The sequence below is a fragment of the Erithacus rubecula genome (genome assembly GCF_903797595.1).
Source record: "Erithacus rubecula genome assembly, chromosome: 2".
Taxonomy (NCBI): domain Eukaryota; kingdom Metazoa; phylum Chordata; class Aves; order Passeriformes; family Muscicapidae; genus Erithacus; species Erithacus rubecula.
In genome coordinates this window covers 37,859,215-37,874,095 of record NC_136685.1, presented here as the reverse complement: position 1 = coordinate 37,874,095, position 14,881 = coordinate 37,859,215, and the positions used below count along the sequence as shown (strand labels likewise).

Genomic DNA, 14,881 nt, shown 5'->3' with positions numbered 1-14,881 from the left:
GCCATTTATATAATGAGGTGTGAATGTCATTAGACACTGACATCCAAATGTTCCAAGCAATAGTAAACTATGGCAATTACTTCTATTCTGCACAAAAGCATACTTGTTATGTGCAGAGTCTAATGCTGAAATCTTAAAGGGTTCAATTTAACAGAGTTTGCACTAGGTATCTTTCCTATCTGGCCCATTTTATGAGGGTTTGAACTAGATAACTTTCATATCCTTTAAAATAGTTCTATTTTCCATTACGATTCTAAAACTCATTTTCCATTATGAATATAGTACCATTTTGCTAAAGTACCACCCTTAATTCCCACCAACATATTTATAAAACTCTTTCATATAAAGGCAAATAATAAAACTAGATTACTGACTATTTTTCTATGTTTTTTTAATATCCTTCTACTGATAAAAACCAAAAAAGTAAACAAACACTAACAATTTGCAAAATAAAAGAAGAATGACTTGACTAACCAAGCTTGTGTTAATGTTGCAGCCATTTGTCACAGCAGTTTTCATCATCAGCTAAGCTCTACCCCCCATCAGCTATTTCCTCTGGTACAAATGCCTCTATAAAATCATCTCTTCACTTTGTTTTTAGTTGTCTGCACTTGAACATGCTCATTTATCCTTTGGCTTTTCCTTCAACTCTAACAAACAAACCCCTCCTGAGCTAACAGACCACAACAACATTAATTTAATTATTCCCATAAATTCTCCAAGTTTGACACCTTTTCCTTCTTGGCTGAAATTTAACCCTGACAAGGTACATGACTAAGTGCCAGATACAAGAGCTCCTGAAAATGCAGATTGACATTTTATATGTTGTCCTAACATTCCTAATTTTTATATAAAATGGGCTTTGTGTATTTTTGTTGCCTATTTGCATAACTGGCACTCTAAGGGCCTGGAAGGATCAGTAATTTCATCAGTAACTAAGAATGTTCCACATATCTAAGGGGATGGTAATTTGATTTTTGCACATATACACACACAGACTCGTGTTCTATACATATAGAAGTAATGGATGCAACCTAATGGTGAAAAGTATTTTGTGCTGGGCTGTTATCAATACTTTTTCACAATATGAATTCACAAAAAACTTTTGACAGAGGCCTTTAAATGCCTGGAAGGCAAACTAAGCAAAGGAGAAAAGAGGAGAGATCTTTGCCTGGGTAAGTGACTGAATAGATAAAACAGTGAACAAGAGACCAGGTTTCACAGGGAGTGATGGTCCCAGTGGAGCAACTCATGCTTATATTCAGAGCAATTCTGGAAAAGGGTGACAGCACTGCAGGTAGAAAGTCCTTTGAGGCAAGGCTATGCAAGGTAGTAAAGGCATGGATAATATGATAAACTGTAAAGGATTGCATGGAGCAAGTGGCTAGTTTGGAAAACGGCAATTATAAAAATGAACACATGAGTTTAATTTAAAAAAATCCAAACATCCCAGTACTCAGCAATAAAAAGTAAAAAAAAAAAAAAAAACAAAAAAAAAAAACAAAACAAAACAAAAAAAACCAAAAAAACAAAAAACCCCAAAAAAACATAATCAAAGCTCAGATTTTTTTTTTTTTTTTGCAAGAAACAACAGAAGAGAAATCAATCCTATGCCCCTACAGAAATTTACATCTTGCCTACTGCCTTGTCCTCCGCTCACAAAACATAAACCAGAGCTGTCAAAACTTTGGAGAGGGCTAAGAAGCTTCCTCAAGCATCCTGCAGAACTTCCATTTAAATAGCATCTGATGAAGTCAAACATTTCCAGCCTGGAAAAGAGAGGATTGAGTAACATGAGAAGAACCAATGGTTATCTTTTCCAATAGAAGAACTAGAAGGAATCAAAGGAAACTGATAGAAATCAGATTAACAATAAACAAGAGTAAATCTTCACATAACAGGCAGCTGGCCACACTGTAAGGTGGAAATCTTACACAGGCCAATGGGAAATAAGACAAAAGCTTAGAAGAAAGACCTAATAAGGATTGCTCAGTAGACAGGAATCACACCCTGCTCTGAAATGTCCCTGAGCTGAAAACAGCTGGGAAATTCTCTGGAACACCCCACATGCACTTACCCTGGATTTACTCTTTTTCACCAGACACCACAAACAGCTGCTGCTAAAGCAAGCAGCCAATGATCCTACCCAGTGTGGCCATTCCTAGGCTCTCACCTAAGGCTGCAAAGGGCAGCATACCTATTGGGTAGCAGATTGAGAGGTAGTTTGATTAATCCATCACTCACACATTAGGCTCAGTAAGAGTTGATTAGTATTTAGAGACACTTTTGTCTAAAGTTTGCAAACTGGCTGGCTCAGACAGACTAACTGCTGCCAAAGACAAGCAAACAGCAGCACTTTAGAAAGTATTCAGGACAGCCAAATGCAAAGGTTCCATTGCTTAAATTCACCTGATTAAGGCCTACAGTGACATGAATTCAATTCGCCAATATTATATTTCAGTCTACTAAAATGAAGATGTTAACAGGATGCAAAACAACGGCACTATAGCAACTGAAGAATTTATCTAAAGAAAGCTATCTCCTCTATACTTCAAACAAGCATTGTGTTGTGCAACACAAAAGCCAGAATTACATTTTAATGTGTTTCTTATACAAACAAAGGAGATTGGAATACTCCTTGAGGGTGTACACAAAAGAAAAATGGCTATTTCAACATTGTCAAAAGATTCTAACACCTCTGTCTCTTTTGTTGGGTACTTCTCATGCTATCAGAATGGTATGTGGCTCCTAGTCACTAAAGCTAAAAGTAATATGCTGCCCAAATAATTCCCTCAGGTATTTTCAGCTTCACTACGCCCACAGAATAGTTTTAATTTTTCTTGAGGTTTTGTAGGAAGACACTGACAGAGACTACAAGATATACAAGAGCATCTACTGCATCCAACAATGTTCTGAAACACAATACTTCTTCACCAGACTATGGAGACTGAGAGGAAAACAGGTACAAAATGCTTCTCTGCCACAGGCCTGCTCCAATAAATTGTTTTCATGAACAAACAGTAAGCAACATAGAAGAAATGCAGCTGAGCCCAGTCCAAGCTCAGAATTCTTGTTATGGCAGCACTGAGGTAGCCTGGAGCAAGCAAAGAAGATGGTAAAGAAAATGGACAACCAGAGGAACATGGCTGCAATGACTTCTTTCTCTCCTAGTTTTAAAGAGAGAAAATGCATCAATTCAGTAGCCAAACACCACATGGTGCTATCACACTGATCTGAGACAGTGAGCCACAGCCTGCCATGGCCTTTCTCACTAACTTCAGGTTGATTTTGCCATATAGTGCACACACTTACCATACAGGCACTTCAAAAAGGGAAAATAAAAGAACCTAGATGACACCACAGCATATTGTCTGCCATCCAACACCAACAGAATTGCAATGAATTCATTTACAAACTATGAGAACTGCAACAGAAATATATTTATGCAAACAGAATAACAACTGTTGGGAATTTGAACACAGAATTCAGAAAAGAGGAGACGCTTGTAAATGTTTTTGTTAGTATCAACACTACTGTGCTGTGGGAATTCTGCCTGAAGCAAAGAAAAATTGCTTCAGAGCCTCAGAATAAAAAGTCATTAAATGTAAAGATAAGGATGAACAAAATAAAATAACCCAGATACATTTCCTTAGTTCTTTCATTTTGAAAGAATATCAAAGTACTTATTTAGAAAGCTTTAAAAAGTTTGCAAACTATTTTTGTATATACTCCAGAAGTAAAAGAGTTTGTTCAGATAAACATTACACAAGACACCTCACACCTGTCCATGCTACATTACTTCCAATATTTTGGAATGCTTTGATTTAATTTAGTAAAACAATTGAGGTGCTTGTATCAAAAAATATTTTGAGAAGTGAAGGAACATGCAGCTTTCTTGATCAACTGGATTACTGAAAAAGTAATAGTAACACTCTAAGTTGTATTTTAACTTTTATAATATCCTATAAATTTAACTCCTTTTTTCCCAGGCCTTCTCTTATTTTAGACAAGCTCCTTTTTTTCTAATGAGAAGCAAACAGCACTGAGTTCTTACTCTCAAAAGTGGCATATAAATCACATGTTCATAAAAAGAGACAGATCCAAGACCACCCTGGACAGCCCATTCCAGTGCTGTGCCACCCTCAATATAAAGTTCTTCCTCAGGTTGAGGTAGAACTTCTCTTATTCAAATTTATTGCCATTGCTCCTTATCCTGTTGTCCAGGAAGCTCAGAAGCAGCCATACCTATCCATATGTGGCTTGGGGCTAGGGAAGGACTGCAAGTAGAGCTACTGTTTGTCTGGAAAGACAGAGCTGATTTGGCCCAATGGGAAGAGATTACATTTTTAAAGGTTATCTGGAAAGACAATTTCTAAGTAGCATCACTTGCAGGGTACGATAGAAAGGAATAAATTGTTTTTTAGTAGACACATACCAGTGGTAAAATACTGAAAGACAAAACTCACATTATACTGTAAAAGTAGCAGGCAACTCTGATTTCTCAGAACTAGGTCTTTAGATCTATGTCTAAGAGATAGGGAGAGCCTTTTGAGCCTTTTTATGATTACTATAACAAGACTTCAAAAGCTATTTGCATCAATCATCCTTTCAGTCCTCAGGGATTGGTTTATAAAAATTAATTCCTTAACCTTATCACAAAACAATGCAATATACTGTAAGATATGAACAAGCACCAGTGTTGTGGACAAAGGAGGAAACTATCTGACAATGGGCAGGAAAGAGAGCACAGAAAACCTCTGAGAAAAAACTGTTTAAGAATCAGCTGTGACAGTTAATAGTACAAAGTCTGTGTGCAAAATTATTATCTACTAGTACATTTCAGATAAGAAAAATTCTTCTAAGAATTGAGCATGCTCTTTGTGGAAAAAGAATTAGAATATTATTGACATTTTAAAATCTATTCCAGATAATTGATAAAATTGTTCATGTAAATTAGATGGAAGATCTGCATCTTTTTGAGAAAGATCAAAGTCCTGAAACTAAAAACCCACTCATGAAAAGCAGGGAAGAAGAATTTTTCTGACTGGAAAAAACAATGCATTTTGTACAAGAAAATCTTGAGGTTATATAATCACCTGCCAACACTGTAAATGCCTACTAATGAAGTCATGCAGTAACATTTCATTTTTCTCCCAGAGGGGAAAAAAGCAGAAGAATCTTATAATTGGAAATGACTTAGCTTGCTAGAGCTATCACAGTTACACATATTAACTCAACTGCCTTGACTCAGTGCAATAGATTGAGACAAATGGCAAATCACAGCATGTCAATATGGAAAAATTTGCCTAAAATGCTGTTTGTTGCTTTAAAAAAATGCATAAAAATACAGATGTTTACTATTCTTTATTATACTTTATAAAGTATACTTTATACTATTCTTTATTCTTTATAGCAGTCTTTTAGAGTATGGAGAACTACTGTATTCCTTAGGACATTTTGAAAAAGGAGATACTTCAGGAGAAGAAAGCCATTTAAAACTTCTAATTTTCAAGTGTCTAATCTTGCAGTTTAAGTTCGTCTACAGAGTCTTTGTATCCAATTCCCTAAGGGATTTTTTTTTTTTCATAAAGAGAAAACCCACTAAATTTTGGTGTACAAATGTGACAAACTTCCAAACCAGGAGTTAGGCTTAGGATTTAAACTTTAATGTTTCTGCACAGCTGGAACTGTGAGACCAACTATACCAGCAGGAAGAATGGAAGGCCTGCTGTTACCCTAGAAGGCCTTTAAGTATTTTGCTGAAGCTCATGTCTCCAGCTTGTCTCAGGAAACCAAAAGATTTTACTCCAGACTATAATCTCAAAGAAAATTGGGTAAGGAAACTTCTGGCTTTCTCTGTCCACTCTTCCTCACACAAGTGGCTGCAATTGCCCCAGTCTGTAAAACGACACAAATTTAGTTATCCTTCTAAAGCATTAACAAACTTTTCTTTCCAGTAAAAGAATGACATAACTATCAATTTCTAAGAAAATATGCTGCTCAAGAAAACACTACAATTTAAGAAGTAGATCCATCTGAATCAAAGTAGACACAGAACAATACTGCATAAAATTATACAAACCCTCCATAGAAAGCAAACACCAAGTCTCTTGTAGAAGCTGTTTTACAATATTGGCAAAGAAGGGAAAACAAACTGTTCATGCTGACAGAGCCCTCCATAGAACTGAACATATTTGTGGAGATCTGGAAAAAATACTGTAATGGACTGATGCTGGCTAGATGCCAGGGACCCACCAAAGCTTTCTCAGTCCCCTCCACAAATGGACAAGGGAGAGAAAATCTAATGAAGTGTTCATGAGTTGAGATAAGGAACAGGAGAGATCATTCAGAAAATACCGTCATGGGCAAAACTGACTCAAATTGGGGATATTAATAGAATTCATTACTAATAAAATCAGAATAGGATAGTGAGAAGTAAAATAAACCTTAAAAACAACTTGCCTGCACCACTTCCACCTTCCCAGCTCTCCCTCCTCCCCCAGTGGTGCAGGGAGACAGGGAATGGGGTCATGGTCAGTTCATCACCTGCAGTGTTTCCCACTGCACAGGGAGGGGAGTCCTTCCCCTGCTGCACTGTGGGGTCTCTCCAAGGGGAGACAATTCCCCATGAACTTCTCCAATGTGAGTCCATCTCACAGACAACAGTCCCCCTCAAACTGCTGCAGGGTGGGTCACTCTTCCACAGGGTGCAGTCCTTCAAGGACAGGCTGCTCCTGCCTGGGTTCCCACAGGGTCACAAGTACACCAGGAAACCTGCTCCAGCATGGGCTCCTCTCTCCATGGTTCTGCAGCGCCCTGCCAGGAGCCATCTCCAACACAGGTTTCCCAGGGTTTTACAGACTCTTTCAGCCATCCATCTGCTCTGGCTAGGGTCTCTTCTATGGGCTGCAAGCAGATCTCTGCATCCTCATGGACCCCCATGGGCTGCAGGGGCACAGCTGCCTCACCATGGTCTCACCATGGTCTGCAGAGACCTCCTGTCTCTCCCTCTGCACTGACCTTGCTGTCTCCACAGTTGTTCCTCTCTCATATTCTCACCCTGCTCTTCTCTGGCCACAATTACATCTGTACAATAACTTCTTCCCCCTTCTTAACAGATTACAGAGGTGTTACTGTCATCCCCTGCTTGGTTCAGCCTTCGTTCAGCAGGTCCATCCTGGTAAATTTCACACGGCAACGAGTTCTTCATAAATGACTTTAGGGTTAGAAAATCTGAAAGATTCATCTAAGAATTCCTCCAGGAAAAGAATAACAGGTAAAAATTATATAATATTAATAGCTAAGTTTGAAGCATGTTAATCTGGCCTTCATGGCCACTTGAGAGAGATCTGGCACTTCAATCTTATCACTCATGTCATTCTAAACAAATCTGCTATTCTCCTTTATCAGCCTCTGGAAATGCCTCTTTCTTCTCGCCAAATCTAAAATTAAACTCGATTCATTCTCCTAAGTCTTTGAAAAAGTAGCTCAAATTAGGTAAAATCCCTTTAGATAAAAAAAGATCAATAATCTCAGGCTAACTACAAAACATTATTACTTTTTAATCGATTCTTGCTTTTTCTAAATTATTAGTATCAGGAACATAATTAACTTTTTTGCCATCCTCTTCCAGTATAAAGATCTTACTTCACAATGTTCTAAAAAAAATATTTTTGTCCATTAATAAAAACCTGTTTGCCTGATTTCAGAAAGCACAAATAGCTGATTTTTAAAGTCTGAAAAATACATCCTACCAAATCATAAGAGTTTAGAGGCAGACCAAATTACTCAATGCTGCATAAAGCATTCTCTCAATACTTTTAAAATGTAGCAATGAAGGGCATTAAGATATTAATTTGCAATAACTGTCCATTCAATACCAAGTAACTCAACTGGAAAGAACAGCATAAATCAGTGCCCCAAATTTCAACATCAATCAGCAAGTGACCAAAGTGGAAGCCGTTCCTACCACACTGTTGGAACATTAGGCACAGGTGCCCACTCCATGATTTTCTATGCACAGGGAACAGCTCTGGAAAGAGTGTCACAGGTGTGGATGATATGGCACCCTTATGAAAATGTTTCAACCAAACCAAGACAACAGGCACTATATCTACTATTGGCAATTATACACAGCAGTTGCTGCTGGTAGACAGGTCCAGGATCCTTCTCTGTGCACTGGGGTGAAAGGAAATAAAAATGCAAAGCAATCTCTGTTACAGCAGGGCCTGGCATCGTGATGAAGCAACATCAGCAACCATAGCAGTACAAACTATGTTGTAGCAAAACCCATAATAATGCAGATAAGCTCAAAAAATGAGCAATCAATTGCCTCAACACCACCACAGCAAAAGTCACATCAAGGTTAATAACATTTCTTAAATACACAGAATAAATTAAGTTTAAATTCTAACCAAAAAGTGAGAGAGAGTTGACAGGAAGATAAAAAACCTACTCAGGTAATCAGAGATGTAGAGAAGTTGTCATACACTGTATTACTATTGTAATAAGACAAAAAGATCCCCATAAAGAAGTTCATAACACTACAATTACTGTGTAGACAAAATATTTAATAAATTTACTTTGTTAGAGAAAATAGACCTTTAAATTAACTTCAGCTTTAGTCTCTGATTAACAACAGGATGACTCACACTTAAAAATACCAGTCAACTACAGAGCTATAGATGGTCCAACATTTTGAGTGGGCACATTGCAATAAAGATTAGTAGAATTGCTTCATATAAAGAATATTTTTCCTATGAGCAAATAAAATTTTTCAGTTACTCCAATTCTAGATTGGAACTGGACTGGAATTTTCTGAATCAGATTGCCCAGGGAACATTTTATTTTACATCTTGGAAACACTTGTTTCTGAAAATACGTTTTATCTTATTTAAAATACAACCATAGCTTCTTCTTTGAGAGCAGCCATATATATCCAACAAAAATCCACTCTCAAACTGAACTAAATTGCATTTATCATGGTATCATAGAATGGCTTGGGTTGAAAGAGATCTTAAAGATCCTTTAATTTCAAACCTGCTGCCATAGATAGCTCCCACTAGACCAGGTTACTCAGAGCCCCATCCAACCTCGCCTTGAACAATTCCAGGGATTGGGCAGCCACAGGTTCTCAGGGTAGCCTGTTCCAGTACCTCACCAGCATAACAGTAAAGATTAAATTGAAACTCCCTCTCCCCATACTTCCATATTTTAATCTCAGATTCATAGAACATGCTGACTTGGAAGGGGGCAATCAGGATCACCAAGTCCAGCTCGTGGCCCTGCACAGGACACCCCAAGAGTCACACCACATACCCAAGGGTATGGTCCAAATGCTTCTCGAACTCTGTCAGGTTTGGTGCTGTGACCATTGCATGTGTCGCCCTGGGGAGCCTCTTCCAGTGCCCAACCACTCTTTGGATGAAAAACTTTTCCTGATATCCAATCTAAACATCCCCTGACTCAGCTTCATGCTGTTTCTTCAAGTTCTGTCACTGGTCATCAGAGAGGGCATCAGTGCCTGCCCTTTTGCTTCCCCTTGTGAGGATGTTGAAGACCATGTGAGATCTTAATTCAGTCTCTTCTTCCCCTTCCTCTAATCATAACTCTCATATGTTCTACAAAAATTTCTACATACTAAAATACATTCCACTTTCTCACTTTACTGGGGCATTTAAAATAGAATGATGTGCACTGCCTATCTCTATTGGGGACAGAGGGAAGAGAAGACTTACCATAAATAATTATTAAAAAAATCTCAATTGTGTTCTTAACATTTCTTTCCTATGGATATTTTAAGTTGTATCCTCTACTGAGTGTGCAATAATCTTGCATTTTCCAAAGGTTCAAATTTAAATCTTGTTCAGTATGATATCTATAATCATCTCCATCCTCCACAATGGTAATTTTTAATATATAAAGAGAAAAATCTTGGGACTTACACGGAAATAGTCACTGCAGGCTGCCAGGACAGCTTTATGTGCGTGGAATTTCTGCTCTTCAGCAATAAGAGTAATATCACAAAGTATGCCATCACTTCTTTGTTGGTTCAGAGCTGCCAGGACAGCATCGTTGTGGGAGCTTGACTGACAAAGCCTCTGACCTGTCAGCATTTCCTGAACACTGAGAGGGGAAAGGGGAAAGATTTTGTCAAAAAAAAAAAAAAGTACGAAACAAGCACATTCTGTCAGAAATACAGAACAACTTTTCCTAAGACAAGGCAGTTTGATAATTCTTGGAAAGCAAAAAAGTCATGAACCCTGTCAAGCAAAAATCTTTCCACAGCATAGACATCAGAAGAGAAGCTCAATATAACAAAGCATTATGCAAACTGATTATATACTCAAATTAAAAAACCTCAATGGTTCTGATTTTTCATTTCCTGTACCAGAAGTCAGCTGAACTCTTAGGATTAATTCAGAAGCATTTTAGGATTAAATGAGAACAACAGAGGGCTTAGGTCAATGGACCACTGGAAAACTTTTAAGTGGCTCAAACTGAAGCACTAGTAAAAAGGAGGGTATATGTACAATTGCAAGAAGTTCTACTAAAAAGAATGATGCCTCATGGTCTCAGGTGGCCTGTTACAGGCAGATGCTGAGTTACTAAATGTTTTCAGACCACTTCAGGCTATTCATATTTATGAAGTGTTGTGATGTTTTTTTTGATTGTCTGTTTTGTGCCAGGGGAAGGGAGAGGATGTTTGCTCAGTTTTAAAATGTCAAGGCTTTCTCCACCTCTGAATATTTCCATGTATGAATATAATATTTGCATATAATCCAGTCTAAGACTGTCTGATTGCAGCTTTCTTTTTCTGTAGCAGAAGGTAGAGACAAGATAACTGTTAATGCAAATGGAAACAAATCAAAACATATCAGCAAATCGTCTTTGGTACAAAACAATGCAATTGATTTGAACCCTGTGAGACTGTGAATTTATATTGCCAGAGAATATGTGTTTATAGAAGGTAAATTTACAGAGAGTCATCTCAGCATAAATCAAAGTGAAGTTAGGTTTTTTTTAAGGGTTACTACCCACCATCTTTCCATCACAATCATGTAATTCACTGCATATATGCACTATGCAGCAGCTGTGATACTCTTCTTTCTCTGCCCATCCTACTCCTGCACCTTGGGCACCTGTAAACTGCCTTGCAGACTGTTTGCTCTAATCTAACCCACTCTTTTAGAAAGACAACAAATAAACATTGTTTTAGAAGCAGGCTGGCCAAAGAGGAATAACACATGGATAGTGTGTATTTGAATTTTACTGCCTCTCTGACAGAAATTGCTGCAGAAGCATGGCAGGAAAGGGGGAACAGAACTGCAATGATAAGGTGCACCTGTTACATTAGGGAGTTTTCTGAGCTCCCAGATGGGAGTGCTAAGTATTCTGTAAAACAGAACTACCAGCAAATCACACTACTGCAAAGTTCTGCAGAAAACCAATTCAGCTAATAAATTCTGCAGAGTGATCTTTCTGAAAGAAACATGTTCTTCCCCCAGAAAGTAATTAAATTATAAATGACAAATTCTCCATTGCAACAATGGGTGGTACAAACAAATGAGAAAGGCTACATTGGGAAAGAGACAGAAGGGAAGGCAGAAAAATTAATTTGGAGCGAATTCTTGGAAGACATTTCACATAACTGGAGAAGTAATATGTCCTGAACAGTGGAACACCACAAAAAATTATCACCAGCCACCATTTCAGATGCGTAAGTGTAAAATGCCAGTTGCTTCCATAATCAAAAATCCCAAGTATAGACTAAGGCATAAATAAGATAATGTATGAATAAACTGTGGGCCTTCAACCAATTCCAGGCAGAGTTTTCCTTGCCTGAGATAAGAAGCAACAAAAAGGTAATATTTTGCAGATTTTAACATGCATATGTATTGAATGTGCATTCCTATCTAATGAATAAAATTATTAGTTTCAATTTTTTTCTACTTTCTTAACTGAATCTTTGGTAAACATCATCTTAAATGTTAATAACTTCCTACACACCACCAAGTACTATACCTCAGGCACCTCTCAGATGGCATCCTTCAGTCTTCTGAATATCAAAACTTATAATCCTCTAGGGAAAGCTGTGAGCGTTCCAGCTGGAAAAACAGAATGGAGAGGAACATTAAAATTCAAAGCATACACAGCCTCAGCCTTAAAGATCAATACTTTCAAGATGTGCAATTCAAAAGCAAGTTTCACTGTCTAGATTTGAGTGCAGTCTGAAAGTGGCCTTTCCTCTGGTCTTTTTTAGAGATTCACACCCTGCCATCTGACTGTCCTGCACCTACTGCCCTTGAGGAATGCTTTCCACAAACTCAGGAAGACATACAATTTCAAAAAAGCTGAAGAGTGGTGAGGAGGGAAGTAACTGTACCAAAAATCCTTTAATATGAAGAGTAAGTCAAAGGCATGTATTAGTGTTTACTAACTTCCCAGAATAACACAGTTTTTATGTTCAATGATCCTAAGGGTCTTTTCCAACCTAAATGACTTTATGATGAATCATTCTGGCAAATATAAACAGTATGGTACAATCATTTTTATAAACACAACAGCTCTTTTTTTTTTTTTTTAAAGTCAAAATACTAAAGTGACCATATAAATAAACAGGGAACAGCTGAAATTTCCAAAGACTTAAGTTATCAAAAACAGGGTTGTACAGCAAATTTTTTACTGGTGTTAACAGCTGACAAGACATTTCAACTTTATATCAGCATTATAAAAAAAAATAAGTATAGTCAAAAAAGAGAAGTGCACTACTTTGATTGCTTTTTTAAGCCATATATGGATTGTTTAATGTAACTCAGTAACATTGAAGCAGTACAACTCAGCAAAATCTGAAGAATGGAAAGATTGACATATTTTTCTCCCTTTTCCAGAAAGACTGCAATTCTGAGCAGCTGGGTGAGGTCACAGAGAACTAATGCTGATGATTCAGTGGGATATTACACAAATGGGTATGCAGTGCTTTCCAGTGATGGTTTCAGAATATTTCACTCTCACCAACACTCACCATTCTAGTTCTACCAAGACAATTCACCTTATGCTTCAAGAGACAGACACAGCCTATTAAGTTGGTGCTCTTAACTAAGGAAGCAAATACATTTCTGATCAATGTACCTGCTTTTGCATATGTCAATACTGATGCCTGCCCTTCAGAAATCCTATACCATCCAGAGACTGACAGGTAATTAATTCAATCTTCTTCTGAACTTTAAGAGGTCCAAACTCTGGTCCCACACAGAAAGAAAACCCCAAACTACAAGCAGCAGTGAGAGCAAACAGAGGAAGGAGGAAGACCTGCAGGGAAAATCTTTCCTTCTACAATAGTTAAGGCAAATGCATCAAAGAATTAACAAAGTATTCAAACAGTCCCACATTGTGTTCAGTGTTTAATATTTTTAATAACTGGAGATCTGAAAGCATTATTGCCTTATTGAAGAGAAAAATTAAGGAGACACTTCCACCTGTTGCATAGATATGCTGTGCCAGAACAGTTCTATAATTATTTGCACCAAGAGTTTATTTCTACTTCAGACAGATGGATACATCTCCATTATAGAAACTGTGATTGGTGCATAAGGAAACTCTTTGCATTAGAATGTTTAAGACATACTATTGTCTTTCTATTTAACTACTTTAAGTGATCAAATTGGTTTAAAAGATTAGTTTAAAAACTTAAGGATAAGATTTTTGTTTGAAATGGAAAACTTTAAATCCATCTAAAAACTTCTATTACAGTGAAATACTCCTTAATGCTGGAAATTGACAGGAAAAATATAAGCCAGACAGAAAATGTCCATGCAAATCATTATGACAAACTAATACATCAAAACAATGTTTGCTCTGTTTGCCTGACAAAATGTCAGTCTTTCCCTATATATTTTTGTCACAGTCTCATGACACAGCAAAATAAACAGTAGGTTTTTTGCACTCTCAGGAAATCTTGGAATGAAGTGTCACTCTGCTGCATCCATTGTACATTGTTAGGTTATGCCACTTCTTTAACAGTGAAATTCAGGAAGTATTTGTTCAAAGATTGCTAAAAAGAGAGTACTTAAGCAAGCAATATTTCTTCCTTTATTTTAATTGGATATAACACTGGTCTGAAAATATTAGACAAAGTAGTTTAGTACCCAAAAGTATTTATTGGCAGAATGCATGTGCCCTTTTCCAGAAAAAAGTCTTGTTCATTTAAATTAATCTTGAGAAGCCAATACCATGTTTATAATTTACACAGAATCCATAAGGGGCATTGAAAGAATTTCAGCTATACCTTTTCTCATCCTTTTGGTGGGTTTATTTTGGGGGGGGTTGGGGAAGGGGGGATGGTATTTGTTTTTCTTGTACCATTTAGAAACAAACTGAAGGCGAGAAAATATTTGATTAATTCTTGAAAATTCAAGCCACCTGACTGTGGATTAGATTAAGGGGGGAAAGGTGTAGGAGATCAAAATAAAACTCATATTCAATCTACTTTCTGAAAAAACCTAAATGTCCCAAAATTCACTATTTCCTCCCCTTTGAAGTAACAAGATTTTTTATTCTTTTTTCTTTCTAGTTATCATATGTGATCTTACAGAGTTTCCCAAACCATAGTCCAGATCATCATAGAACTTATTCTGTTGCATAAATAGGCTCTGTATTTTATATTGGGCACATAAGAAATTTTTTTACCTCTCTAATTATTCTTCTTTTGTCTTTCAGACTAGTAAAAAATGTATATTCATAATGGAAATGTCAATCTATTAATAATGCCTGAAAACATGCAGGTTTTCTACATAATTCAAGCTTATATAAAATAATTACCACCTTGGTGATTTCATCAATAATTTTCCCTTTTGCTCTAAGTAAACAAGAACTGATTTAC

At 37.0% G+C, this 14,881-nt stretch overlaps 1 protein-coding gene across 3 annotated transcripts in view; it reads right to left on the bottom strand.

Annotated features, from left to right (window-relative positions):
- The window catches only part of KLHL32 (kelch like family member 32), a 122,043-nt gene that overhangs the window by 83,374 nt on the left and 23,788 nt on the right, over nt 1-14,881 (bottom strand). For all 3 annotated transcript variants that reach the window (XM_079298788.1, XM_079298787.1, XM_079298786.1), the window contains 2 exons: nt 12,025-12,107; nt 9,945-10,125 (listed from right to left, as the gene is read on the bottom strand). In XM_079298788.1, the coding sequence (XP_079154914.1) occupies nt 9,945-10,125; nt 12,025-12,047 (204 nt within the window). In that variant the 5' untranslated portion in view covers nt 12,048-12,107. The remainder of the gene's footprint in view (nt 1-9,944; nt 10,126-12,024; nt 12,108-14,881) is intronic.